Here is a 24,920-nt window from a genome sequence, read left to right on the forward strand (position 1 = left end):
TGGATGGATGGAACTTATTTCGCCCGGAGGCACTGAGCCTAAAGGGCCTTGGCACGCTAAATAATCCGTACATACGATTCGTCCGCTTCTCCCGTGATCTCGCACAAGCCCTTTTTGGAGTCAGGCAGTTGTTGGATTGGCAACAGTTACAGGCTCGAATAGACATAGATCATGACCGGCACGGGCATCAATTGAAGGCACTGAACGCAGGCTGAATTGGCTGTCTGACTGACTGATGTGTGTGTAACTGGAAGGAACCGAGGGACCTGGGCCATCCTTTGACCCTGTATTTTGAGCAGGATTTTCCGGCAAGATAGTCCGACCAGTTTACCCCATTGGGTATGGCGGTCACATCCCTGAATTAATCCACCAAATGGGCCCCCGTTTATTCCAATAGCAGTGTTGTCTGCCTAACTTTTCAACCGGCTTCACTTCGGATCAAAGACTAGCGAGTGTCACAAATTAAGCCAACAAGCCCCGTGACATGCATGAAGGCGTGGGGCTCGGAACGCCCCGGACAACACGCAGGCAGGGCATGCTGAGGGCTGCAGGTCCTGACCAATGGGAAGATGCTCTGTGATCTCAGTGATCTGGTGCCAAGCATCACAGATCGCCACAGATCAAGGTGCAAGGTACCTATCGATTATTAGATAGCTATATAGTCACTCGTTCTGGAGGACTCTGAGAGTTCTCCAGTAAGCAATGCAAGCAGTCAGCTACACCTACTGTTGGGACAATTGCTTGTGCACTTGTTGTAAACCCTTTGGCTTCACCGAACCTTCACCCGTCAAGTGTGTTGATACCTCTGGGGCCCCTCTCAGTGGTGCTGGGTTAAAGATTTATCAGCGAGCCAAATAGTAGAGAGGTTGGCATTCAAATCCTATATAACAAACCCACTCTCCTACCAACATTTTCTACACAAAAGTACAGCAGAGTCCTCCAGGCTTCATTTAGCGTGCCGCTTGCCGGCACGGTCACTCGTTGGTTAGGTCGATGATGACAGCAGCTCTCTTAAGCGCGTCAAGGTTATTTTCTCTGCGCGGTCAGAATATACCGTTCGCCGAGGCGCCCATCACTGCGAGGAGTGCAGTTGCCGGTTGCCCGAGTATATTTTCGAGTGTAGGAGTTCCAGGATCATGGTTTGCCGGCGTTGTCGATACAATCGACTGTAATAGGGCGATAGTGAGACTGTGCTCGGATACGGACCCGGAAGAGATGTTGTCCCAGTACCCCCGGCAAACTGGAAGGTGAAAGCGGGCTTCTATGGGGCCACACACAGGAGTAAAATGTCACCTGTGGGTGGATTGCTTTGCTTGGTGTTGGTTGCTAAGCATTGAGAGGATGGAAAACTCGGGTGTGGGAGACCAAAGTGGTCACGGGATCACCCGCGACAACGTTGTGCAGTTCCTCTGCGTGAAGAGATCGATCTATCAGCTCCGCTCCCGCTCAAGAGTACGTATTCGGCCCAACCTTATGTGTAAACGCCACGTGAAGCACGCATGAATATCTGCTCTATTTCATCCACTGAAGACCATAAGGCGCCCCGCGTAGAGTTCGGCTCGGAATATACAAAAGAGCCGTGGACAATCCCACCTTCTGGTGGAATTCCTCCAGTACCTCAGGACATTCCTCGAAATGCGCAGTGGGTTCCTAAGAATTGTGCTTCTTCCAATACCCTACCTACTTGACCAGGTACTCCAGTCCCTTTTCTCCCTGTCGCCACTTAAAATCTCCTCGACGGTAAAATACTCGCCTTGAACCTTCTCAGTCGTGGGGGCAACTCTTGAAGGGAGGGCACGCGCCGTCGAGGAAATCCTCCCTCCTGGTGACTTACGCCGCGGCTTTTCTGGTACGCGGTCATGTTGCCTATGATTCGTACAAGGATTCCTCAAAGCTTACGAAAGCGGCCTCAAGTGTGTCCTCTTCCAAAGCGGACGCCCCTAAAGATTGCAGCTTGGAAATTCTACGCTAGCTTTGGCGGCGCTTTGGACCTTGGGTTGGTGGTGGTGGTTGAGCCTATAGCGATAGGGAGTCGGTGCGAAGACGTGCCTGTCTCATGGGCGCTGTGTTTACCTTGCGGCGCTTCCCTCGTGGTGGCTGAATGACATCCCCATCTTTGCCTTGGTTGGCGTCACTTCCCACAATAGGAAAGCAGTCCTCCTTGCCGTCAGTATCGCAACGACGCTGCCGTCGACAACGATCGGTGTTCTGCTGAAGGTCGACCTGCTCCTCGTCGGGCAATTTTGTGACACTAGCCCTCGTTGTTCCAGAGCCTTGCTTCACGTCGTGGCCAAACGACACATGCTTCCCACGCGTCGCCCCAGTGCCGGGGGTGTGGAGGATCCCCGCAGGCTTCACCGGCGAAGCTTCTGTCGCCAGAGCCAGGTGGCTCTGCTGCTGTGTTGTCTCCGGAAGGAGAGGATGGCGTTCTCCGTCACTCGCTAGATCGCTGTCGTCATGGTGATCAGGATGTTGAGAGAGGTGGCAGCTGCCGGACACTGAAGCCATGTCTCTGTCACCGATAACCTGCTCCAGGCAAAGGTACGGTGGTGGATAACAGCAGCGTGTACGCTCGCTGCCCCCTCTGCGAAGAGATCTACCACCACGGCTTCTCCGGCTACGCTGTCCAACAATGCCACCGCGTTTCTCACTGTACAGTACCACAAGGATATGGTCTCAGAGAAGGTTAAAATTTCGCTGTTTTGTCGCTCACGGAACCCCTAGCTAGGGCGAGCCGGGATAGCCTAGTCTCCAGTTGAGGCACTTGGTAGGTAAGCGCCGAAAAGGGCTGATACGATTTAGGCTTAGCGGTAAGGGTTTAGTCCGGCCTTTTTTTGACTGTCCCCAGCTGGTACATAGCCAACGGGAGAGCACAGTGTGTAAGGCCCACCCTTCGAAACATAGTCAGTGCTAAGATTTTTTCCGACATTAAAATTTTGGACACTGACTTCGGTCTCTACTTTACCTAGTGAGCTAACAGATAAGATTGCGGACTATCTTACACCTTTGTCTCGAGCTCCGCTGCTACGAGCATTAGTGTGACGAACCCCTATCCAGAACCTCTGAAGGGATCCTAGTCGAAGGCGCTTCTAGATAATCTTGGTCCGGTACAGCTAAGCAGTGCACAACAATGGCTTGTCTCAATCACAATAGTCTTGATACCAACGAATGTAACTTTTATTGCATACTGCGGAACTGTCTATCTACACCAGCCAGTTCCTCCGTATATATAGATCTCGGGACCGTGGACCGTTGACCTCCAGACGGTCCTCGGTCCTCACCTCATTGGCTTCTCCTGGACCTTGGACCGTGAGTCCCGCCGCGGTCCCCGGTCCAACTCCCATTGGTTCCTTCTAGACTGTGGACCATGAGTCCTGCCTCAGTTCCCGGTCCAGCTCTTATTGGTTCGCCTATTCCCCAACTTTATGCCAAAACCGTGACACTAGAGCCGTCTATTTCCTCTGTGCAATTTTCTAAGCCCCTGTCTTTTCCCCGGCGAAAGTACTCTTAAGGGCTCTTCTTTCTCGGCATTGTAGAAGGCACAGTAAAGAGCTAATGTAGCGAAAATGTAAAGCTGATAACGATAAAGTATATAAAAAAAAGTTTTACGGCAGTAATATAGATACGGAGGGATAAGAGAGAAGTCGTGTGGTAGGTGATAAGACAGATGGAATGGCCTCTTTATGTAGCCAGAACTGGAAGAAGAAAAGTCGTACAGTAGACAGGTAGAAAGTGACGGATTTTTTCATATTAAAATAGGTACGACCCAGAGTCCCCTAAAGTGGAGAGCAAATACACTAGCGAGCCGATTTCTTGGTCCCTGTTTTAATGGAAGAGTGGTTTAGGGGGCCTAAAAACGGGACCCTCTCTATCCAGCACCATTTTCGTCCCCGTAAGAGAGGGAGGCTCCAAATTTGGACTATGAGAGCGTCGCGTAAAGTTGGCATTTCTGTAGAATGGTGGGCGTAGAGTGAGCGGTGGTGAGCTAAAGGTGAGTCGAAGGTGAGCCGAGGGTGAAGCGAGCCTGATTCTGGGCTAACCGCTCTTGGATGGGACAAAAAGGTTTTTAGAGACTGACTACCTGAGTAATCATTATTCCAAACTCGAAGGTAAGCTGATCATGATTCTCAACAGTACTTGATTCAAACGAACTCGACATTATCAAATTGTTGGGGGAATCGCAGCCTGGTCGTGTCTACGAAGCGCAATCCAGCCTTCAACCACTACAAACGCAGATAATGAATATGTCTGTCCAACCTTCTGGAGTCAGTCCCGCGATAGACTGGATTATAGAGAACTTCGGTTTTCAACTTGTATTTTCCGAGAGGCAGCCCTCAAATTTGTCTGCAATTGCACAAAGAGCGTTCAACAAAGTATTGACCCTTCAGCAGCGGATCAACTTGAAGGCCACAAGAACCCGGTGTCTGTGTTGTCCCAGATCGAAGAGCTAGGGGAAGACCATCCTGTAACCTTGGCTTCTGCTGGAGCAGGCAACGAGATCCTTTCAAATGCACCTACATTGTAAGTTACCATCTACCGTCCATCAACGCGCCATTAACCATGTACTTTAGATATACCGAAGAACAGAGTCTCGTGTGTCTTGTCCCAGGGTGCCCCCAAGCCAACAAACTCTTCCCTCGGCGGTCGACTCTGAAGAGACACATGGAAAACAGACACAAGCCTTCTCCCACAGCAAAGAGTTTCGAGTGCCCATACCCCAATTGCAAGCGCGTGGGTAAAAGATCAGCATTTGATCGTAAAGATGGGCTCGAACGGCATCTTCTCAACTGCAAGCTTCACCTCGCAAGGGCCTCATCTGGTAAGTCAGGTGCCTCCTCTGAGTCACTTGGAGCATTGATATCACGTGGGGGCTCAAGTGAGGTGGTCAGCCGCAGCATTTCGAAGTAGAAGGCAAAAGTGGAGGATTGGAAGCAAGAGCACAGGAGGCGGCTGGCAGCTCTTGAAGAGAGGGAGAGGGAGTGTCGGGAGGAAAGAGCAAGGTTGGAGGAGTTCGAGTGTCGAATCTGGGAGTTGGATGATGAATAGTTGAAGGAAGGTTCGACTTGTTTGGAGTTTGTCACCACCTGACCTGTTGACTGGGGATTGGCCCTGTGGGCGGTTTGGTGCACAGGCAGGGACAGCCTTGCGCATCCCAAGAACTCCAGGTGTAGGTGGTGGTATGGCCTATTTGAGAGGTCTAATTCCACACAGCTGCACATGGGAAACCGGGAAGCCCATCGCCAAATATGATTCTGGTTAAAATCTGGGAAAGTCCAGGAGGCCTTGTTAGCACTTTCCTTTTCGTGACTTTGCACATGTCGTTTTCATCAACCCCCTCTTCTTGCGACTCTGGGGATTCGTCGAGGATTTATATGGCAGTTTCTTATCAATAGTCTCATCGCTTGTTTTGCAGCATTACATCAAAAGATCTGTGTACATCTTTCTATGCGAAACGGACCTCTCTCTTTCATCAAACTTACTGTACCACTCATCGCAGTTGTCACGTTATAGCAAACATATTGGACCACTCACGCTTGACGAGCACATGTGTGAACGTTTTTCCTGCCGCTGGCGCGGTTGCGAATATTCCACTCGTCCAGGAGTTTTCTTCACCGATTCATATCGACATGATCACGAGAAGAGGTGCAAACACAGACCGGTAGCCCTACCGCAACCACAAGCGCAACAGAACAACGCGATCGCACCTACAGCGGGAGTTCCAACGCTACAAGAGCAGATAATTGCGGATACAAGGGGCAGGTTCAGAGCTTTCAACCGTCGTCTAGAGAAGCAGTATGGCAAAAAGAATGTGAGAGAGGACTCAGAGGAGGAAGGATGGCATGCAGTCGCACGTCTTGAGGAGCGGCGTGGGAATCTCAAAGTGAAGCCTAAAGACGACCTGCGTGACGCGAAAGACGACCCGTATGAGGCAAAACAGTTGTTAGAACCAGGTTGGGAGAGCCTGTGCAACCTTTCTCCTGAACCGGAAGAGCCTGTGAAAAAGGAGGAAGGAGATGCGAAAAGGAAGGAGGGGAATGTGAAGCGGGGGAACCCAGACGTGGGAATGGAGGACTCGGATGTGGAAATGGCAGATGCACCACCTGTGTGAAAGGAGGAAGAGGAGCCTGAGAGGGAGGAATCACCTCGTTTTCTGAGGTGGCATTACTCTCATGTAGGAAGGAGATAGAGGTGAGATATTCAATTGCGTAGGTAACGATTAGCAGCGCACGTATGATCAGCAGCGGTATTGCGAAGAAATAAATAGAATTGTTATTTGTTTATCATTCTCCTCAAAGTACTTGGGTACTGTTCTTACAACAACGCCCTCTCCACACCAAATAAGTTTAGTAATCCCCCTTCACAGCGCATCACACTTGGGAGGCACATACGGCCTTCCCAAATGATTACAAACATACGCACTTGAGCACCACTTCCCATCATCCAGCCGGTAAACCTTGTCATAGTGATACGAGTAGCACTTCAGGGGCTTTTCCAGCTCGTATTTATGCCACGCGTCACCCGCGGCATTTGGGTCCTTGATGTTGGGGTTGATGTGCACTGTGAACACATCCCCGTTGGGCATGGTGGCGGAGACGCCTCCCTTTTGACCCCAGGGGTAGGCCCCGGTCCAGGGGACGTTGACCATCATCTTTGGGCGATAGGTGTCGAGTCCGTTGCCAGTCCAGACGGGGCCGGAGTAGTAGATCATCTCTCGGGAGGTGGAGCCGCCGTTGTGGCCCAGGCCGATGCCGCAGTCGGCGAGGATGAGGTTTTCTTCGGGGGTGCGCTGGGTGAGGGTCAGGGGGAGGGAGAGAAGGAGGAGGGTGATTTGGGAGAGGTTCATTGTGATTGTGTGAATGTGTTTGATTTGAAATAAGCGTGATGGGGTAGATGAGGGTCCTAGGTTGTTGTTGGGGTTGAGTCGTAGGAAGAGTGTGAAAACTTGTTGGCTCGCAACGATCTTGACGCTGTTAAGCGGAAAGAGGTGTTGCTGATATATACACCTTCAGCCTGTATGAATAGGTATATCTCATGGCTTATTCTTTCTCGGGTGTAAACATCTCTTTTGACGATATCCGCTGTCAAAAAGATAACAAAGGTCCAGAGTAAACCGAGGTAAGCATGCGTGCTTTCGGCGATGTCAGCAAATCAACTCCGCCCCTTATCCCCCATTCGCTGCTGCAACAATCATGAACTGACAACAATGCAGCGCTGAGTACAAGCGAGCTCTGAGTTATGATCTCGACCAACCACGGTTATCGTCGGGCAAATCCTTCGGGTGGCTAAGCAGCTGTAGCATCGGTTCCACTATGCTAGATGGCATGTTGACACGGACATAGGCGATGGGAAAGGGATATGCGAAGATAAGGTAGCTCAGCAAATTGCATACAATCATGTTAAAGCCAGTTGATGTATAAAAGATATCAGTTTCACTCACACAAATCTTAGTATCCTTCTCGTCACACCTCTCATTGTCTCTGTAACTTCAGACATATCCTCTCAACATGAAACCCTCCATCATCGGCCTCCTGTTCGGAGCTTTCGCCCTCGCAGGCGCAAACCTCCTCAACCCCCTACCACCCAACGCGGACCAGCGCGCCATCGACTTCCAACCCTACGTCGACGCCGACACCGACGCCTGCGACCCCACCGCCGCCATCGACAGAGACGGCTACACCCTCAACGAAGGCCTCGTCCCCTTCAAGAATGGCAACTGCCGCAAAGGCCGCCTCGCCCGCTCCCAAACCTACGTCCGCACCCGCTGCAACCACTACTGGTGCGCCTACCTCTACGGGTACTACTTCGAAAAGGACGAAGGCTTCCTCGGCGGTTCACACACGCACGACTGGGAGCACATTATCGTGTGGGCTCTCCACAACGAAATCTTCTTTGTGTCCTGGTCAGCCCATGGAAACTACACCACTGCTCACCGATCGGGGGTGCTGTTTGACGGGACTCACCCCAAGTTTGTTTCTCACCGTGGGTGGACTACGCATTCGTGGAGGAGGGCAGAGAAGAAGGATGACCCTCCTGAAAATGAGACCAAGAAGTGGTCGCAGGCGCCGCTGATTGCGCTCGAGAAGATGCCGTGCGAGTTCAATAGGAGGCTGCTGAATCATAATTGGGGGAGAGCTCATATGGATTTGAAGAGGGACCGGTTTGGCGATGCTCTGAACAAGGCTATTCCGGCTGATGCGAAGAACAATGAGAAGTTTGATCCGTATAGTGACAGTTGAAGAAGGTGGCTGAATCGGTAAAGGCTGGCGTGGTGGGAGGATGCAATGGTTAAGAAGTATTTCTTATGGACGTGTATTTGTCCGTAGCTCTGCCAAACAATTAGAAGGAAATGTACACCAGATAAAGCTAGAGAAGTATCCAAGACAAAATCCTGCCTCTTCACCTTGACCTGATCCCCTACTAAAACATATGCACCCCCACAGCGGAATGATACATCCCCGGCAACAACCCCTTGTTGTCACTCACATTCTCCACAGCCGTCCTTAGGATTGCCGGTGTTCTCTTCAACACCGCCGTGCTCAATTTTCGCTCAAGCCTCTCTGCCCTCCACAACCAAAACTTCTCTTGCGCCAAAAACACCGTGAACTCTCCCAGCTCCCTGGCGGCCTCCTTGCTCTGTTCCTTGAACTTTCTCCATGACGTACCACCTTCCTCGTCCTTTTCATCAGCATCGAAGAGAGTTGATTCCTCATCTTCAGACTCGCTGTCTTTGTCGACGACAGTCCCTTCTTCGTCGTCGTCGTCCATACTGTGTCCCTCTGGCATAACCCCAGCAGCTACGTCGGCGAGAGTCTTCTTCGCCTGCTTGAGCTTGGCCTCTCCATGTTTTGCGTTCTCCCGGCTCTTAAGATAGCGCTCAAGAAGGTGGCACATCTTGCTCTTCTTGCGCTCCATGTAGACTTGCCAAGCTTTCACTAAACCGGGCTCTGGCGTAGAGTTGGTAAAATCAATCTCACCGGTGGGGATGCGGTGTCCATAGAATTTGCCGCGAGCGGAGCCCAGCTCGAGATGGCAAAGAAACCACTTGGCACCCGGCACTCCTGAGAAGCGAGCGAGCACCCTGACATATTTGTTAGCTTTTCTCGTGTTGGCCCCTTGTAGGGTGACTTACCATTCTCCTGCCACCAACTCCAGTTGCGGCTCCTGAATGAACTCGATCATTCTACTGACCAACCGTTCCTCGTCCGTTTCCTTGTCAATATCAACCAAACTGTCGCCCTTCTTTTTCTCTTGTCCCCTTTCCAACGTCTCCCCGCCATTTGCGGGGCTGATTGAAGATGCCACCACCTCAGCTCCTATCTGAGCCGACCTCTTCTCCGCCTTGCCCTTGTGTTGCTCCTTCAACACCCGGCTTTCAATCCCCTCCACCGCATTCAGCTCCTGCTCCAACAGCCTCTTCTCACACGAGAAGCCCGAAATCACTCTGGCAAATCCGGTACTGATCGAGCACCAACCCGAAATCCTGTCCTTCGGTGTCACAGCCTTGGCAATCCGGGCTCGAAGCCGATCGCAATCCAAGAAGGTGACAATGACTCGTTGAATATCGAATAGACTTTCTATTCCCGAGTTGTTGACGATGATGGGGTTCGGGCAAATCGTGCTACTCTCGTCAAAGTCGAAACCGAAGCCGAGGCGAGTCTTGACATCGGCCTTCTTCGAGTGCTGATCCAGCTCGGCAAGGACTGACTTGTGGTCAACATCGAGAATGGTCTTCGGCAATTCCTTTGGTTGAAGATTTCGTTCTTGTATGTCTTCCACCGACGCAGAGAGATACTCGAGGTGCCCCTTGACCTCAGAGTCATAGGGCACCCACTCTGGCCTTGACGGGCCATCTGACAAGACATTCTCGTTTGTGAGGGCCTGAGGTGTTGGTGGTACCGGTGGAGGGGCTTCAACAATTGGCGATGGGGCAGACTCAGCAGCCGGATCCGGTGTCGCTCTGCCGATACCAAAAGAAGAAGACTTCTTCGTGAACGAAGAGAGCCTGGAGGCTTTCTTGGGCGACTCCACAACTGGCTCCTCCTTCTTTGAACCTCCTATGCCGATCTTGAATCCCGACATTGACAGCGACGGACTCGGGAGCGACAGCGATGGGCTCGGCAGCGACATTGTTGGGTTAGGAAGAGATGAAAATGAGAAGCCTTTGGTGAGCCCTCCTGTTAGCCCTGTGCCCCTGCGCTCAAGGACGGTACCATCACCGCCACTGGCCGGGGCTTCTCCAGGTACCGCTCTCTTCTCAGCAACCTTCTTCACACAATGCTTGAGAATATAAGCCACGACCTTTCCAACACTGATGAAACGCTCCTTCAGCTGGTGAAAGTCGGAACCCCGCACCACGCCAATAACTCCAACAATCCAGTCAAACGGAATGTCCTTTTGATCCTTGTCTTTGACTGCATCAATAGCTCGTCGCAGCACGCAGATGGTTTCGCCATAAGTCTTCATGATCTCGTCCATCTTGCCCTGAGTAACCTGAGAGAGCTGGAGGTTGTAATGTTTGCCATGGTCCTTTTGGTTGCCATAAGCTTGTTGTGAAGATGGGTATAAAGAACGACCGCGGACGGGACTCCCCGCGGCCATTCCAGTCCAGTTGAAAACCGAGACATCATTGTGGGTGATGATAACCTGGTCCAGCAGCCGTGCCAGTGCCGTGGCATAGCCTTCTGCAGGAAAGGTAGGAAACCGCACGCCCAGGACGCCCATCAGAGCATAAGCGCGGTCAATGGCGACTGTTGCCCTTCGACATCCAGAGGCCTCGAGTACGTTTTCTGCAGAAAAGCCACACCGCTTCTTCCCGTCCTGCCAGTCGCCCAGCTTCTCAACTTTGCTGAACTTGGCCACGTATTTCCTGTCGTCCAGGACGAGCTGTAGGGTCTCGTCAACCAAACATCGAAGCACGAAGTTGATGGCGTTAAGAGCGTCTTCTTCTCCAATCTCCACCTTTTTCTTCAGCACATGATGCGTAAGACGGGCGAGAAGGATAGTTTTTGGATCATCCTCGCCGCCCTCGACGAGGTCCACGGCTGCGTTGTATACCACATGCGCCAGCTGTGAAGTGGCTGTCTCCATCGCCAGATCTCCTGGAAATTGGACGCCCAGGTTGTGAAGCAGCATTATTAGGAGATGCGCCCTCTCGATCTGAGCAGTCTCTATCTTTGCCTTGCTCATCACGTCACCAGCACCCCCCGTTTCCCGGTTCGGCGGACTTGTGTGCTCTTTCTCGGTCCACTCATGAATGTACTTCATCTCATCAGGAACGTAGCCGGCCAGCAGGTCTCGAAGAACTTCAGCGGTTAGAGTGCCGTCGCCCAAGGCGAAGAAGTTCTGTTTGTCTCGTTGCGTGTATAGAGCAATGAAAGGAACGAGATGATAGAGGTAACCGAGGCTCTCAACTGGACGGCTGATAGTGGCCCAGTCCGCATTCACGTAGAAGGTGGTCTTGCTCATGACGAGCTCTTGGAGAGTCCATGCTCTGGTTGACCATTCTGGTTTCCAATCCACAATGTGCTCGAATCCTTGAACTGTGCTCTTTTCCCGGAGGGGCAGATCCTTAAGATAGGGCTCTGGCTGTTCACCATGCTCCTTCTGGAACTCACGCCAGTCCTGTGCAGCATCGGTGCTTGAAGCATCCCACTCGTCATCCTGTAGCACTTTGCTATCCAGCTGGACAAGAGTAAATTCGGCATCTGCGTACCAATCGCCCATGAGAGAAAGCGACTGCGACAGCTCGCCAAAATCCATCTTGTTGATGCAACAGGTGTCGTTCCACAAGTAGCACTTCTCGCGTCGCCGAAAGAGCTTTGTCTTGAAGATTTCGCCTGCCTTCTTGATACTCCGGTCAATCTTGATGGCGGATTTCCACTTCTCCAAAAGCGGTATAATCCCGTCAACAGCATCTCGGAGCATGAAATGGTTCTTGAAGTAGTCGATCTCCCCAACAGCGGCCGTGTAATGCTTCTCGGCAATCTCCACCTGCTTCTTTGCCTTGTCGAGAGCTTCTTTTTTCTCCTGAACAACAGGAGGCATCTGCAAGCGTTCACCGCCCGCATCGTCTATGGCCCTGCGAGTGCTGCTGATGAGGTTGCTGAAGATCTTGCTCTCCATCTCGGCAAACCTGAGTTCGGCCCTTTTCTTTTGCTCCTCACCCTTAGCCCAGTTCAGGTAGCCTTCGGCACTTTTACCCTTGAGTCGCCGGTCCAGCAGATTGGCCAGACTGAAGGTCTCTAAAGTGCCCGACGACTGTGTGGCGAGATACAGCTCCTTCACTGCTGCCTCTTGCGCGGAGATGTCGAGATGGCACTGTTCTAGCAACATCTGCACGTCACTCTTCTGAGATGCGGTTCCCATTGTTTGTAGCCCGGCCTTAGCACGCTCCAAGTACTTTCCACGCGCCCGCGTAATGTCGCCGAGCGAGACTTCTGCTCCCTTCCACCGATGGGAGAGCATGCAGTACTGGCCTCGCTCCCCAATTGCTGGACGATGGACCAGGTTGCCGGTTTCAAGGTCAAACATGCGGTCAGGTGTTTGAACCGAAGGAAGGTCCGAGGTGGTCAGTATTTCCACGTCTTGAAGCCCAGAGAATGGGTGACCTTTTTCTTCAACAAAGGTAGGCCTGAAGCCGCCGTTGGGTCCGAACCACACATTCATGATGGCTCTAAGCTTCTCCTGACTGGCGCCCAGCTCCTTGAAAATTCTCTGGAGGTCCTCCGGCGTGAATTCGGTTGCTTTGACCGCATCCAGCATCGCCCCCCTGATGACATCCAAGGCGGCGGAGGTAGTTGTCGATGCCATTTTTGACGGGTTGGATTCGTTTCCAGCGACGATGAAGCGTGTAGAACGGTGGGTTGGGTAACGTGTATATTCCAAGCTTGTCACAGCAATGACAGAATTGCCTGCTCTCGTGGTCGTGGAGCAACTTCAACGCCTTAACTCTGGCCATAAATGAAGAAAGAAGCCCATCATCCCCATGAATTTGTCGGGCATCATCTGTCCCACATCGGGCCGACTTGCACTAAAGAAAGAGAGGGGTATCTTAGCTGGAGGGCAGTTGCAAAGGCGTCCTAAGAGGTGCTCCTGCCTCAGTTATGATTGGGGTGCCAAGGCAGCCGTGCAGCAAATCCACGATGAGCTTCTCCCAGTTCCTTAGCATTTCTCAGTGCTTTCTGCGGGGTTCGGGCACCTATCTCTAATGCAGTTTTGACGATCATTCTAGTCTGGTTGGTGCTCCGTCGTTTTCAGCTCAGTCCGGACAGCCACATTTGTCGTATTTTCTTCATATCGGGCACCTTGGGACGGGCGGCTTGTTGCCCAAAGGGTGTTCCCAAGCCAATGATAGATTCCATTCAGTCTCTCCAATGTGATGGGTTGTTCTGAGGGCCTGGGACAGATTTATTGGAACAGATGCCCTGAAGCCAGCCGCTGCTGGAGCAACACGGCCAACGCCCGTCTTCCAAAATGGCCTCTTACCACCGTGTCCTGGAGGTCTTCGGTCGCTCAATCGATCAGAAGTCCCTCGAATGCGATTAGTAAGGTCTCTCCATGTCTTCAACACACTTACTAACCAAGAGCATAGCGACATTCACCCTTGGGACATCCTCATCAATAGCGAACGATGGTCAGGAAAGGTCCGGCTGATAGGTTTCGTGGACTCGTTCTTCCTGATCTGTTACTCGGGCGTGTCCCGCTTCGAGCATGGTCTATTGATCTACAGTCAGCTCCAACAACACCCCATGTATGTGACAGGATACTTACCTGGCCAGAGGATGACGAGATTATACGAAACACGTTGAAGTCCGCCAATGTCATCGCAGAGAGCCTTGATCTTGAGTTGCAGAATCCCAAGCGAGTCAAGGAAAACAATGGTCGGTCATTATCGCCCATCCTTACCATCGATACTTCTCATGGCTAATCTTGTTGAGCCTCAGAGGAACCGACGTATTTCAAATTCGTCAGTGAGAAGGGCGGCCTCGACTACAACATCACGACCCTCGGGCATCCCGTTGGCCTTACGACCCAATACCCCGCGTCTTCGCTCAAGAAGTATGACATCAAGTTGAGAAAGGGGAGAGATATAGTCATGCGGAGTAAGAGCCCCGGCGTCATTGTTGCCACAAGCTAACTCGTTCCGAGAACGCATCCGTCGTGGCGTCACTCAACACAACTTTTTCGGCCTCCTGCACGATTCCGTCCGGCTCGGTGTTGTCACGCAAGCTGAGTTGATCGGAACTATTATTGGCAAAACTATCGGTGGGTCGACGTTTGAGGATGTCGCTGGGAAGTACCTCGACGCTCTTTCGGGGGCCAAGGGGTCGAGAAACTTGGCCCTGTCTGGAGAGAGGACATAGCATACTGGCTTCACCTCAACTAGCTGTCGGGATCCCAAACCCACCAGCGGCGTAACTTCCCAACCCATCAATTTAGCTACCAGTCCCCCGAAAATACCTTTCCTGTCAGTGACCTCCCCATTGCCTATCCTGTTTGCGACCGCAGCTGGCAACGTATCCCATAATCCTCCAAATCCTCAGCCTTTCTTGACGACCTCCCAGCCATACCATTGGATTATCCTGGCCATTGATGCTTAAAATTACAATCATTGTTGCCATCCCAGTGGCCCCAAAGGCCCGAGAGGCAAGTCTTTGGGCAAGAAGGGTATATGCTTCGTGCGTTGAGGGGCGTGTTTCGCCCCGCGTCCCCCCTCCTTGCGTTTCCCTTCCTTGCGCACCCGGTTCGTTTCCCGCTTCATAGCTATCATATCTTTGACTTCCAGCACCATGTTGCCTGCCAGGTGCCGCTGCTGTTCCATTGGATGACCTGCTCGTAGCACCAGGGCCATTCGGCGCTGATATTAATCTGTCGCCATCCTCTTCCAGGGAATGGCTGAGGACCTGGATATGTCCAATTGACGCTGGTGGTAGATGGGGCGGCGGGGTGGGTAGTTGTTGGGTGACACCCATATTGTGGGCCAACTTGGGGTTATGGTTTCATTTGTTTCGAGGATCCATGTTGTGCGCCAGTTGCTTTCTTCGTTGACGGTTTGTTCGATGTGGCGGACGAACTCGGCCCCCGGATTGTGTTTCCATTCCAGGTTTTGGCGGGTAGGCTGAGTTGACAGAATGTTTCTCTGGAGACTTCCTACCTGGCTGGCTGGTTGCCATGCAGGGCTGTCACTTTCGTTTGTTTCTAGGGTGATGTTAGAGGTATTCAAAGAGCTGCTTTTAGAGAATGAAGACTTGCCAGATTGACTGAGGGAGTTGTCGGGAGTGGGAGTCTCCATTGTGAACGGCGGGGGAGGAGGGTGGAATGGAGATCAAGAATGATACCTAGATGCGGACTGGTTTTGTTGGTGATGGCGGGGAGCAAAACTAAGAGGGGACAGGGCTTTCAGCACCTGGTGATGTGATCTCTTTATACACGTTCCCCAGATGACAGAGTTTTCCAGTGCGAAAATTCAGTTTGAGACTTGGTCCAGTAGGTCCACTTCCTGCAAGTCACGCACGCAGTAGGGCTCGCAATCAGCAACCTGGGAATGGCTGTTTATGAGTTGTCGTCACGGCGAGCCTCGCGCCACAGAAAGCTCAGAAAAATCTTAAAAGCTGCCGGTGACAATGCTCTCCAGAACAGAGAGTGGTAAGTACTCTTGGCCGCATTCCATCCTTGTGACACACATTCGCCCAAATCGTAGTCCTCACCGCAAGAAACATTGTTGTGAGGTTGGCAAGTTGGGTATTGTTATAGGCCTATGGCCTGGGTAGTTTGAAGGTTTGATGGACAGGGCAATACGAAGAGTCTAGGGATGTGGCTGTCCCGGAGGCCTTTCCAGAGGCCGGTTGTCCGTAAAGGTTTCCCTTTCCACGTGTATTTAGGGGAGTCCGCTCCCACCCAGCGGACTTGTTTTCATTTCTCTCTATCAGTCGATTCAGTCCTTTATTACAGCTTGAATTCCCACATAGGACCGAGCCCATATCAGGCATGACGCATTGACGTTGATGTCGGTGATAAGAACGAGAATGCGAGTGGCATTCAATCATGGGTGGGAGAGAGAGCAAGTAATGCGGTTAACGCCATGTTCTAGGACACTTACAAATGCCAACCGGAATTGTCTGTGATGTGGAGCAGTACGGCTATGATCAACATCCCCTCATACACATATAAATCCCGTGCGAAGGTCCTAAACCTCACCCAACCCGCAGCAGCCCAAAGCCAAGCCTCTCAACCGCAGCAAGCTTTCCCCCTTTGATTGGCCAAGCCCACCAATGTGGGTCCAATTAAAGCACTCCCTGCATCGTTGGTGTGGGTGGTTTTTGGTGTGGTGACACTCACACCTCACTGGTCCATCGTCCATATCCCACGCTCACAGCGTCTCGCTTGCGTTGTAGGTAGGTAGTAAACTCACTCAATCTCACAAATCCAACCTCACCGTCTGTTTCTCCCTTTTTCCATCCGATCCGCCATACCCGCCCACAATCCACTCTAGCTACCTCCTCCACGTCAGCAACACCCCCTGCGTACCAGCATTAGACACAAAATGATGCCATCACCACCAGAAACGGAACAAGAATGCGACTCAAACGACCCGGTGGATATCTTGTCCGACAGGGACCTGGCACGATACATCGCCAAAGCCCGCCAACATCGCGAGTCGGACACGATAGAGAATAACACATTGCTTCTCACTTCCCGATACATCACTAAGTTCTACACCACACTATCACACGTGAAAGATGTCGAAGTGGCGATACTACAAGCCCACGCGCTGGGCATCCGAGCCCCAGAGTTGAAGCGCGTCATCAAAGCAAAGGATGGCACCTATGAGTGCATAATGACACGGATACAAGGCGTGACATTAGAAAGTTGCTGGCCGGACTTATCCCTCTTCACCACCATCCGACTAGCCATCCAACTGCGAACAATAGTCCAAAGAATGAGAAGGATAACCCGACCAACGGCTGGCTCGTTGGGGACAGGGATATGCAGGAGTTTCTGGCTGGAGGAGTTTTATGGCGTGCCATCGCATGCCTCTGCCGCGGTGGTGGGACAAATCGTCAATTTCTGGTGCGGGTTTCAGAGTTATGGCCGGGAGAGGAGAAAAACACTGGCTGAGCACAGAGAGAGTTGTGAGATGGTGGAGCAGGACGCGAGAGGGCAGGAGTTGGTGTTTACACACCACGACCTCGCCCCGAGGAATATCATCGTCGAGTCGGGGACGTCAAAACTGTGGCTGGTGGACTGGGACGAAAGCGGCTTTTACCCCCGATACTTTGAATACGCCGGCATGAGAAACCTCGAGTACCCGCCAGAATGGGGCTGGTACGGCGAGTGGAGGTGGAAAATATTCTGCTGGATCGTCGCCAAGTTTTGTTCCTACGACAAACAAGCGGAGATGTTGAGGGATATCAGACAAAAGGCCGGGAGGTTCCCAGGAGGGAGGAGGTTCAACATCAAAGCTGGGGTGACGTCTTCGGAGAGGCCAGTGGATGATTGATGAGTGATCCCAAAAATGGGCGTTGTCGATGATGAATTGAATAAAACGCAGATGTCGTGTACGCATGCTCGAAAATCAGTCATAAACTAAAGGAATGACAAATGAAACTCCTGAGCTCCCAAAACCATGCAACCCTTCGTCTGTAACAAAGCTCTTCCCCAATAAAGTCTGCTCCAACTCCCCTGCTTATGCAAAAAAAAAGAAAAAAAAGAATGCCCGCTCTGAATGCTCTCTTTCTGTCTCCTCTCTCATTCATCCTCATAAATCTCCACATCATGTGCCGGTGACCACCCGTTCGGCTCCTCGCTTCCCAAAAACATCACCTCTGGCCCCATCTTGGGTGGAACAATCTTGGACGTGACCTTGTTGCTGATGCCGCAAATACCCATGCTTCTTGTGTCCCATCGGAAGGGAGCCGATGCCCCCTCGCGGCTCCAGTCAACATCGCTAGAGAAGAAATTGGGTTTCTCCGAAGGTAAACCTCGCTCGGCCATCTCGGATTTGCACGACTGCGTGACGGTGGTGGGCTCGGTGGTACCGCGAGCGTTAGGGTCTCCCCAGGGCCGGCAAAGCGCGTAGAGAAGTGAGACGGATAGCTTGGCCAGGTCAGGGTCGGCGTCCTTGGGGATGCGGAGCAGATATTCCCACTTTTCCGACGGGGCGCTGGGGTTTTCAGAGGTATTGCTAGACACCTCCGGCTCCGGGGTGGCTGCCGGGTCCTCCACAAGGTCGGGTGGCGGAGGAACCCAGTCCTCAATCCGTTGTCTGTCAGATCGGCATGTTTCACCGAATTCCAGGAGCTTTTCGTAAATACTGGACAATCTGATAAGGAAGCGCAGGGCGACGGGATCAATGGTTCCGCAGTAGCGAAGGACATCCAGGCAGCCTCGGGCCCTGTTCATGTCCTCAGTCCACGATGACTCGGGATGCTTATGAAGCATCTTCTGGGCGGCCGAGTGCAGGATAACGACACATGATGTGTGGGTTTGGAAGCTGTGCGGACAGATGGTCAGCATGATGACAAGCAGGAAAATAATTGCCGACCAGCTAATGACTTACATGACCAGCCAGCAGCGCTTGAAAATGCCTCTATCAGCGTAGAGGAGCCCAAGGATCCGAGCGGAGTCCCTGCCTGCCTCCACACCCAATTTGACCAGCTTGATAACAGTGGAATTATTGGTGTCTAGGAGACTCTCGTCCCCTGCCTTGATAGACCGAATCGTCTGGGCAGCTAGCCTGCGATAGACCAGCATGAAAGCACCAAGGTAGAGTAGATGAATATGGTAAATGGACCAACGGGCATGCGGTGAGACGTTGAAGTTGCCCAGGTTTGTCAGTTGCATATCGGATGGGAGCTTTCCGTGCCAGGCCTCAAGCTGCTTGATGATACCATCCATACCGCCGGTGGTGATGTCTTTGTAAGCCAGACGATTCTTCAAGATTCCTGCCTTGAGTAAGGATATCTTGGTCATTTCGGTTTGAATCCCTGAGGCTTGTCAGTAAAGCGGCAGGATCATGGTCGTGGGAAGCATAGATGACCTACTCTCTCCAAGTTCCTTTGTGTAAATGTCGACTTCGTTCTCTGCAAGCTGTTTTTTACATCAGCATGGCGAATTCGGCATATAGGGGACCGGGGCCATGGTCTTACTGGCACCACTTTCTCAAAAGCCGAGTCATCAGCGCCGGAGATGTAGCCAAGGGTAGAGGCAAGCCAGCTGTTGAAGAACATCAAAGTCCTCCAAGTTTTTCTGAACTCGACCCATTCCTGCTCGGTCAAGTGGTCGGCGTTGCAGACTCCAGCACTGTCGCTTTGTCGGTGGCACATGGTAAGTCCTGTCTCGATGTATGCCAGAGCAACAGTCCCCTTGTTGTTGATATTGTACATGGCAAGCAAGGTGCAGACTTTGATGGCCAGCAGGGGCCCAAACTCGAGGACATCCGTGTACAACAGGCGAGCAGCAGAATAGAGAAGTTCATCTGTCCCTTTTTCGAACTCATTGGGGTTGTATTGGACACCGATGGCTGCGACGATGGCGAGGCAGCTAATAGAGACCCGTTCGTCAAGCTTGGGGCGGTTGTCCAAACCGAACACTGCCCTATGATGCTGATTGACCTGTTCGACTGTGAAGACATGAAACAGTTTGCCGCTCGAGCTGTAGAAGCTCTGGACACCAGCCCACATTGTTTTTGCACTGGGGAAGGCAGCGAGATACAAGTTCACCGGGTCGTGTAGCCTTGCTGACACGGATAAAGCCACCAACGTCGAGGAGGAAGATGTCGGCGCCCGTGAATCCACGGAACCTGTCCGAGAGCCGGCAATGGAAGTGACGGGGCCGGACAGCCTGCTGGAGCCAGAGCCAGAGCCGGATTCCGTCACGCTTGGAGCGACGGCTGCCGGAGGGCTTTGAGATTCGCCGCCGCTATCGGTACCGCCGAGGACGACGGCGGGATCATCTCCGGTACGGATGCGCTGTAGCAGCTCTTCGGCCTCCTCGCTGGACTTGTACTGCAGCGCGCTCATCAGTTTCTCAAGCGCTTCGAGGCGCGCTTGCTTAGCCGCCTGAAGGGACTGGCCCTCCTCTCCCTCGTAGCCGCAAGGTTTGTCCTTGGAAGCGCATCCTCCGCATCTCGGACGCGCGCCGTCACACTGGAGCCGGCAGAAGAAGCAAAGGTCAGATCACTGCTGTTCAAGTACCCGGTGATAACGGAGGTTGCTTACTCTGGCTTTGAAACGCCGACACGTGTGGCAGGCCTGGGTGACGGCCTTGAGGCGTTTCGTCTGCTGGCGGCTCCCCCCGCTGAAGATCGACGACGGCCCTGAACGTGGGCCGGAGGAAACTCCGTCCCTCTCTCGTTTGGCAGAAGCGGGCTGGATGGGTTGGTAGGTCGTTGGTGGCGGGGCCATCTCCGGAGAGCGGCTGTTTGGATCACTGACCAAAGCCCGTCGGATCGCGCGTTTTGTGCTTGGGAGTGGGGCTGTCTAGGGCACGTCGCTAGGCAGCTTATGTCTAGAGCGGTGGACTCCGTGGACATCAACGGGGTTTAGGGGTTTAGAGATTCTTGGAACTTGTCGGTATGGAGTAAAACAAAAGGCAACAGTCGATGGAGTTTTTGTCAGACGGAGAAACCTGCCATGGTAGATCTCCTGAGGGAAGACACACACCGCAAGCTACGACCACGCAGGATTAAAACGCGGGGAAACCTGGCCGGGGCCGAGAAACGAGAATTGTATGGAGAAGACATCCGCCCCCCTCCCAAGACTTTACGCAACAAAATAATTGCAAATTTGATGGCCACCCACTCGCCCGCACACGCCTTCGACGCCTCCTATTGCTTGAACATGCAGCCAGCGTCATCTTCAACCCCGCCGGGATTGATTAGGGCTTCCGGCTGACCACTGGCAGGGCAGAGGGGCTGGACGCACCGTCGACGAGTTCGAAGGTGGCGTCCCCTTCGTGCAGCAGCGACATGGGCTCGGAAGGCGGCTGGCGTGGGCCGGAAAAGCAATTCGTGCGTGTCTAAGTGTCAGGCTGGGCCGTGGTATTGGGCAGGTGTTGGCGATCTTCAGGCTCGACTTTCGACTGCCTTCTTCTCCACTTTTGGGCGAGACATTTCGCCAGGTCACACCTGATGGCCGCCTTTGCTAGCGGTGTGCAGTGATCCTCCTTCCATTTTGCACCACATACAGGAAGGCACACAATGCCAATGTCAGCATCATACACAAGCCGCCACCGCGCTGTGTATTTCGCTATATCTAATCATGAAAACTCCCTAAGCATCATTCCCTGAAACCATGAATGAAGCTAATAGCAATATCCTCCCCGATCATCCCCCCAGCCCTATGCTCAAACAATCTGCAGGCTAGCCTCCTTCATTCAGATAACGCTAATGCAAGACTGAATATCGGTGAAAAAAGGGCGAACCTGACCTTGTAGAGGAGTGCTAAAAATGAGGAAACAATGGTGATCGGGTTCGGTTTAGACTGGAGTGATATGTCCAACTGTGACCGCCATAAGATGGTGGACATCTTCTAATCGTTCCAATCCGCTGACAAAGTCTCCTTCCAAGCAGCATCGGCGAGAAATGCATAAAAACCAAAGTACGTGCTAACTATACTAGCTGTTGCACCACTGTAAACGCCGGTGAGATGAGCAGCACGGAATTTGGTTTTCGAAAGGAGTAGGTGCTACAGTGGAGAGTTCGCACGGGAACAGCCGTGTTGGTGTCGGAATAGAACTATATAGATTGCATCAAGATGTTAGAGAATGTTTCTATAGCGAAAGCGTACTTTGCTTACCACAATGAGTGGTCCGAACACCACGCTGGAAGAACTTGTTCATCATTGCGGCTGGGATTATTGAAGATGGGAAGAGGAGTTTAGTCCAGATTTAAGGATGGCCCCCACCAAGACTGAGCAAAGTATGGTGTGTTTGGACGTGCGCCTGAAGGGAAGAGCTGAAATCTCATTGGTCTCGTTTCATAAAGTTAAAAGTCACTTCTATCAGCGGCGAACCCCAACCCTCGTGCTGTAATCTGCACCTGCCCTCTTGTTGCCCTCCGTCATCATGTGCTCACGGAAGAAATATGGCTATTTTCATTGGGAGCTTCACGGTGAGCACTTCAGTGGCGATGTGGGTTATAAAAAGAAATATGCCGAGGACTGCGAATTGAATAACATCAATCCTGCACCATGAAACCATTGTCCAGAGGACCTTGTATGTTGAGGCCTTCTACTTCGTATGCGAGTATTCAAGCCCGAAACCTGTCTCCTCAAACCCGTTTCACGAGACACTCGTCCAAAATGACCTCCAAGCCACAACCCCGGCCCCCCCCCCCTGAAAATCACACCGTAGAGCTTCTCCGCCGGCACCTCACACCCGTCCCACCCATCTCACAATCCTCTTCAACCCTCACCAACTTCTTCGCCCCCTTTGCCTACAACGACACCAAAATAATCCTAATCGGCGACTCCACCCACGGCACCTCGGAATTCTACCAAGCCCGCGCCGAACTCACAAAGTACTTTATCCAACACCACGGCTTCAACATCGTCGCCGTAGAAGCCGACTGGCCCGACGCCGAAGCCATCGACAAACATGTCCGCCCTCGCTCCCCATCCGCTCCCTCCCTCACCCAAGACAGCGAGAAGCCCTTTCAGCGCTTTCCCACTTGGATGTGGCGGAACGTCGAGTTTCAGAACTTTACCAAATGGTTGAAGGAGTGGAATGAAGGGAAGGACAGCAAGACTGAGGCAGTGGGGTTTTACGGGTTAGATTTGTATTCACTGGGCAAGTCGATGCAAGCTGTGGTGGATTACCTTGACAAAATTGATCCCGAGATGGCAAAGGTGGCACAAAAAAGGTACGAGAGAATGATGATGTGGGCGGAGGAGCCGCACGAGTATGGGCTGGAGGCGCTTGCGGCTGGGTTTAAGGGATGTGAGAAGGATGTGATCAAGATTTTGAATAGCTTGCTGAGGAAGAGGGTTGAGTACGAGAGCATGATTTGGGATGGGGAGGAGTTTCATTCTGGGGAGCAGAATGCGAGGTTGGTCAAAGGTATGAGGAACGTCAAGACGACTGCCACGCTGAAGCTAACTGGAGTATTAGATGCGGAACAATATTACAAAGCGATGTACTACGGCCGCGACGAGTCATGGAATCTGAGAGATAAACACATGTTTGAAACGTTGAACCGAATCATCAAGCACCGATCGAGGAGCACGCCGTCCAAGGCCATTGTCTGGGCGCATAACAGCCACATTGGCGATGCGCGTGCCACCAGTATGGGCTGGTCGAACGATGAACTCAATATCGGGCAACTCTGCAAAGAGGCCTACGGAGATCAAGCCCTTACCATAGGTTGTTTGACCAACACCGGAACAGTCGCTGCTGCTCGCAAGTGGGATGGAGATATGCAAGTCATGAAGCTACGACCTGGTCTGCCAAACAGCTACGAACAGTTAATGCACGCCACAGCTGTCAAGAACTTTGTTCTGGACCTGCGAGTTGGTCATTGCAACGAGGAGCTGATAAAGGCGCTCATGGAAAAACGGTTGGAGAGGTTTGTTGGAGTCATCTACGCTCCTGGCACCGAGAGGCAGTCGCATTACTCCCATGCTGTTTTGCCTGAACAGTTGGATGGTTTTATCTGGTTCGATGAGACCAAGCATGTCGGGGCACTCGAGGTGCACCAGCCCCATACGACAGTCGAATTTGATGATACCTGGCCATTCGGTTTGTAAGTTTGGATGACAAAGAATGCATGGGCAAACTGGCGTTTTGGCATGGGCTGCACGGCAGGAGGCGTACGTCATCTGGTTGTCAGTGCGCGAGCTTGTCCTCAACACGATGTCATGATGAGCTAGCACTCATGTACACATATAAATTGCAAGAGGAGGGATTTGACGCAGACCTTCTGCCAACAATCTCGAGTCCCAACACACCACAAACACCAATATTATGACTGACCCTGGGAACCGTGAGCGCGGCCTTCGGGCTGCTATCAGCAATCCCCGTGTGTCGGAGAGGGCCAAACAACGGGACCGAGAGATCTTGGAACAGGAATTCGGTGAATCGTTCGAAACAGATCCAACTTCCGCAACAACAAGTGGCAAAAAGAAGGCCTCTTCCGAGGAATCAATTCCGGACACATCATCGAGGACATTTCGAGCATCCCAAACATACGGCAGCAGGAAAACACGAAGTTCGTCCAGCGGTGATCTTGAAACCAGCGCTCCTTCGGCCAGCATGTCATCGACGGTTGACGACAGTAGCATCGACGGCAAGGACAGGGGTAACGTGTAAGTCCCATCGTTCTGCTCGATGCACGCTGGCCACTGATATCACGAAGTGTTCGGGGCCTCAAAGCGGCACTTACAAATCCTCATGTCTCGGAAAAGGCCAAAGATCGGGATCGCAAGAAGTTGCAGGAGCTAGGGGAGTCAGTAGAGTGACAGCCGCCAACTTTGTGTGATCATAACGCCTTATGCTGTGTTGGGTGCATGGCTGTCACATCGGGTAACGAGATACGCGGCCCCTGGAGTTGAACAGATTGGTACCAGAATGGAAATAACGCGCGGCCAACAGGGGGAAGGTAATGGTCAGCCCCACTAGATAGGATAAAAAAACCTGTAATCGCTCGGTTCCGACGGCGAGTGATCGCATCGATGAATGGTTCGGAGTGGTTGTGTTGTGCCCCGCTTTTAACGTCAATCCTCCAGAAGGCTTGGAGAAATGGTTGGGAGAGGGAAACTAGATCGACCGCCATGATTTCATCCAAGCCTTCGCCGTTCCACTGTGCATCTTTAAAAGAACACGAATGTCCATAATTCACAGGTATGGTGTTTGAGAAGGACAGACGCCTTACCACAACTCAGGTACCCGAAACTCGTCCATAATTCTTGACGTTTGACGATAAA

General features: G+C 52.3%; 9 protein-coding genes across 9 annotated transcripts; 5 read left to right on the forward strand and 4 right to left on the reverse strand.

Moving 5' to 3' along the window:
- Positions 1-6,358: 6,358 nt before the first annotated feature.
- Positions 6,359-6,844, reverse strand: QC762_208020 (uncharacterized protein; the record flags this gene model as incomplete). The annotated part of the gene is made up of 1 exon (XM_062887711.1): positions 6,359-6,844. The coding sequence occupies one exon, from the start codon at positions 6,842-6,844 to the stop codon at positions 6,359-6,361; it is 486 nt and encodes a 161-aa protein (XP_062745850.1).
- A 661-nt stretch (positions 6,845-7,505) lies between these two features.
- QC762_208010 (uncharacterized protein) lies at positions 7,506-8,237 on the forward strand (the record flags this gene model as incomplete). The annotated part of the gene is made up of 1 exon (XM_062887710.1): positions 7,506-8,237. One exon carries the CDS (start codon positions 7,506-7,508, stop codon positions 8,235-8,237), a length of 732 nt encoding a protein of 243 aa, XP_062745851.1.
- Positions 8,238-8,345: 108 nt separating this feature from the next.
- Positions 8,346-12,949, reverse strand: QC762_208060 (uncharacterized protein). The gene is made up of 2 exons (XM_062887713.1): positions 9,131-12,949; positions 8,346-9,079 (listed from the first exon to the last, which is right to left on the reverse strand). Exons 1-2 carry the CDS (start codon positions 12,808-12,810, stop codon positions 8,419-8,421), a joined length of 4,341 nt encoding a protein of 1,446 aa, XP_062745852.1. The 5' UTR covers positions 12,811-12,949; the 3' UTR covers positions 8,346-8,418.
- Positions 12,950-13,176: 227 nt separating this feature from the next.
- QC762_208070 (uncharacterized protein) lies at positions 13,177-14,451 on the forward strand. The gene is made up of 5 exons (XM_062887714.1): positions 13,177-13,544; positions 13,592-13,728; positions 13,779-13,880; positions 13,944-14,102; positions 14,149-14,451. The coding sequence occupies exons 1-5, from the start codon at positions 13,474-13,476 to the stop codon at positions 14,361-14,363; spliced, it is 684 nt and encodes a 227-aa protein (XP_062745853.1). The 5' UTR covers positions 13,177-13,473; the 3' UTR covers positions 14,364-14,451.
- A 2,092-nt stretch (positions 14,452-16,543) lies between these two features.
- Positions 16,544-17,500, forward strand: QC762_208080 (uncharacterized protein; the record flags this gene model as incomplete). The annotated part of the gene is made up of 1 exon (XM_062887715.1): positions 16,544-17,500. The coding sequence occupies one exon, from the start codon at positions 16,544-16,546 to the stop codon at positions 17,498-17,500; it is 957 nt and encodes a 318-aa protein (XP_062745854.1).
- A 146-nt stretch (positions 17,501-17,646) lies between these two features.
- On the reverse strand, positions 17,647-18,972 carry QC762_0040130 (uncharacterized protein; the record flags this gene model as incomplete). Its single annotated transcript, XM_062883346.1, has 2 exons — positions 17,647-18,493; positions 18,560-18,972. 2 exons carry the CDS (start codon positions 18,970-18,972, stop codon positions 17,749-17,751), a joined length of 1,158 nt encoding a protein of 385 aa, XP_062745855.1. The 3' UTR covers positions 17,647-17,748.
- Positions 18,973-18,996: 24 nt separating this feature from the next.
- On the reverse strand, positions 18,997-21,880 carry QC762_0040140 (uncharacterized protein; the record flags this gene model as incomplete). The annotated part of the gene is made up of 4 exons (XM_062883347.1): positions 21,798-21,880; positions 20,220-21,736; positions 19,149-20,147; positions 18,997-19,089 (listed from the first exon to the last, which is right to left on the reverse strand). The coding sequence occupies exons 2-4, from the start codon at positions 20,403-20,405 to the stop codon at positions 18,997-18,999; spliced, it is 1,278 nt and encodes a 425-aa protein (XP_062745856.1). The 5' UTR covers positions 20,406-21,736; positions 21,798-21,880.
- A 309-nt stretch (positions 21,881-22,189) lies between these two features.
- On the forward strand, positions 22,190-23,744 carry QC762_208100 (uncharacterized protein; the record flags this gene model as incomplete). The annotated part of the gene is made up of 2 exons (XM_062887716.1): positions 22,190-23,058; positions 23,110-23,744. The coding sequence occupies exons 1-2, from the start codon at positions 22,191-22,193 to the stop codon at positions 23,742-23,744; spliced, it is 1,503 nt and encodes a 500-aa protein (XP_062745857.1). The 5' UTR covers position 22,190.
- Positions 23,745-23,961: 217 nt separating this feature from the next.
- Positions 23,962-24,455, forward strand: QC762_208110 (uncharacterized protein; the record flags this gene model as incomplete). The annotated part of the gene is made up of 2 exons (XM_062887717.1): positions 23,962-24,302; positions 24,353-24,455. 2 exons carry the CDS (start codon positions 23,962-23,964, stop codon positions 24,453-24,455), a joined length of 444 nt encoding a protein of 147 aa, XP_062745858.1.
- Positions 24,456-24,920: the final 465 nt, after the last annotated feature.

This window comes from Podospora pseudocomata (assembly GCF_035222375.1).
Source record: "Podospora pseudocomata strain CBS 415.72m chromosome 2 map unlocalized CBS415.72m_2.2, whole genome shotgun sequence".
Lineage (NCBI taxonomy): Eukaryota > Fungi > Ascomycota > Sordariomycetes > Sordariales > Podosporaceae > Podospora > Podospora pseudocomata.